Source organism: Mandrillus leucophaeus, unplaced genomic scaffold, assembly GCF_000951045.1.
Source record: "Mandrillus leucophaeus isolate KB7577 unplaced genomic scaffold, Mleu.le_1.0 Scaffold321, whole genome shotgun sequence".
Taxonomy (NCBI): Eukaryota; Metazoa; Chordata; class Mammalia; order Primates; family Cercopithecidae; genus Mandrillus; species Mandrillus leucophaeus.
The window spans coordinates 678,431-679,935 of record NW_012103377.1 but is presented as its reverse complement, the minus strand read 5'-3'; the positions used below and the strand labels follow the sequence as shown (position 1 = coordinate 679,935).

The window sequence follows — 1,505 nt, the reverse complement described above, 5'->3', positions numbered from 1 at the left end:
TGGTCTGGAAACCTGCGGCACAACTGTGGGGGTGGACTTAATACTATTGAACCGCGCACTTAAAATAGTTAAGGTGGTCCATTTTAGATTATATGTTTTTACCACCATTTAAAAAAATTTAAATTGCACTCTTCTTGTTAAAATATTAACTTAAAATTAAAATCTTGTTAAAATATTAACATTGTTGGTATTGCCATCTTATGGCTTTAGAGAAATTATACACTTCACAAGTTTAAACTCAACTTGGTTGGGATTTGGATACTTTAAAATACTATATTAAAACTAATTATATCAACAGCAACGACAACAAAAGGAGTAACTTAAGCAAAACAATGCTCCTTTAGGAGATCACTTCCCTGTTTCTAAATAAAAATCAGTGGATTGTGCTTTTGTGTAAAGTGTGTATTTTAAAATGTAAAATACCAAAACATGAGGAAAAAAACACAAAACTCAAGTAAAAACTGGGAATTCATTTGGGTCAGTGCTCCTGTGCTTTTAAAAGAGAGATAAACTACCACAAGCCTCAGGGCGCTGGAGGGGTTGGCTTGCCTCCCTTCGTCTGCACTACCGACTGGCTCGCTGCTTGCCCACCTGGATGTGGCTGCACTATCTGAACAGCGCCTGTTGCCAAAAACACTGGCTGCTGCAGGACTCTCAACTGCTGCGTCTGGAGCTGGATCGGCTGTCGCTGTGGCTGTGGCTGTGGCTGCAGTGGCTGTGGCTGTGGCTGCAGCGGTTGTGGCTGCAGCAGCAGCAACTGCTGCTGCTGCCTCAAGACAGAGGGGAGCTGGATACCCTGCTGAGGAACCTGGGCAGAGCCAAGTAGACCCAACACAGCTGCCTGGGGCTGGGGCTGCAGACCACTACCTGCTCCAGTGGGGTTCACCATAAGAAGCTGCTGAGCAGGGAAGGCCTGCCCTTGAGTGCTCAAACGTAGTGCGGGACCCTGTGGCCCTGGCTGAGGACGGTGAGCAGCTGTGGGCTGCTGGAGCTGCTGCAGGGAAACCAGCTGATGGAACTGCTGCTGTGGGCCGGTCAGAACCATGGATCCCTGTGGAACCTGGAGGAGTGTCAGGGGCCTGAGACCTTCAGGAGTATTTAGGAAAAACTGAAGGGGTGCTTGAGAAGATGCCTGTGCTGCACTGGGCTTTGCATCTAGTAGTGGACCTCCTGAGGACTGAAGGCCACTGCCACTGATTCCTGCAGGAGCCGGGCCACCCAAGCCAGAGGCCTGCACAAACTTGAAACTGCTACTCAAAGCCTGGGCTGCCCGGACTGGGCCCTCCACGTTGATGGCCTTTAGACCAGTGGAGCCTGTCCTGACCTGAATGGCTGGGGCTATTTTTACGAATCTGGTTGGGGGCCGGGCAGCTGGACGGGGCCTGCTAGCTTGAATGAGACGCACAGAGGGCTTCTGAGAATGACTTGGTGTTGCTGCCGCTGCTGCCGCAGCAGCAGGAGGAGGAGGAGGAGGAGGAAGAGGAGGAGGAGGAGGAGGAGGAGGA

At 50.6% G+C, this 1,505-nt stretch overlaps 1 protein-coding gene across 1 annotated transcript in view; it reads right to left on the bottom strand.

Moving 5' to 3' along the window:
- Nucleotides 1-523: 523 nt before the first annotated feature.
- Nucleotides 524-1,505, bottom strand: part of LOC105545212 (transcription factor SPT20 homolog-like 1) — a 2,769-nt gene continuing 1,787 nt past the window's right edge. Inside the window, exon 2 of the mRNA XM_011988034.1 lies at nucleotides 524-1,494. Within this exon, the coding sequence (XP_011843424.1) occupies nucleotides 524-1,494 (971 nt within the window). The remainder of the gene's footprint in view (nucleotides 1,495-1,505) is intronic.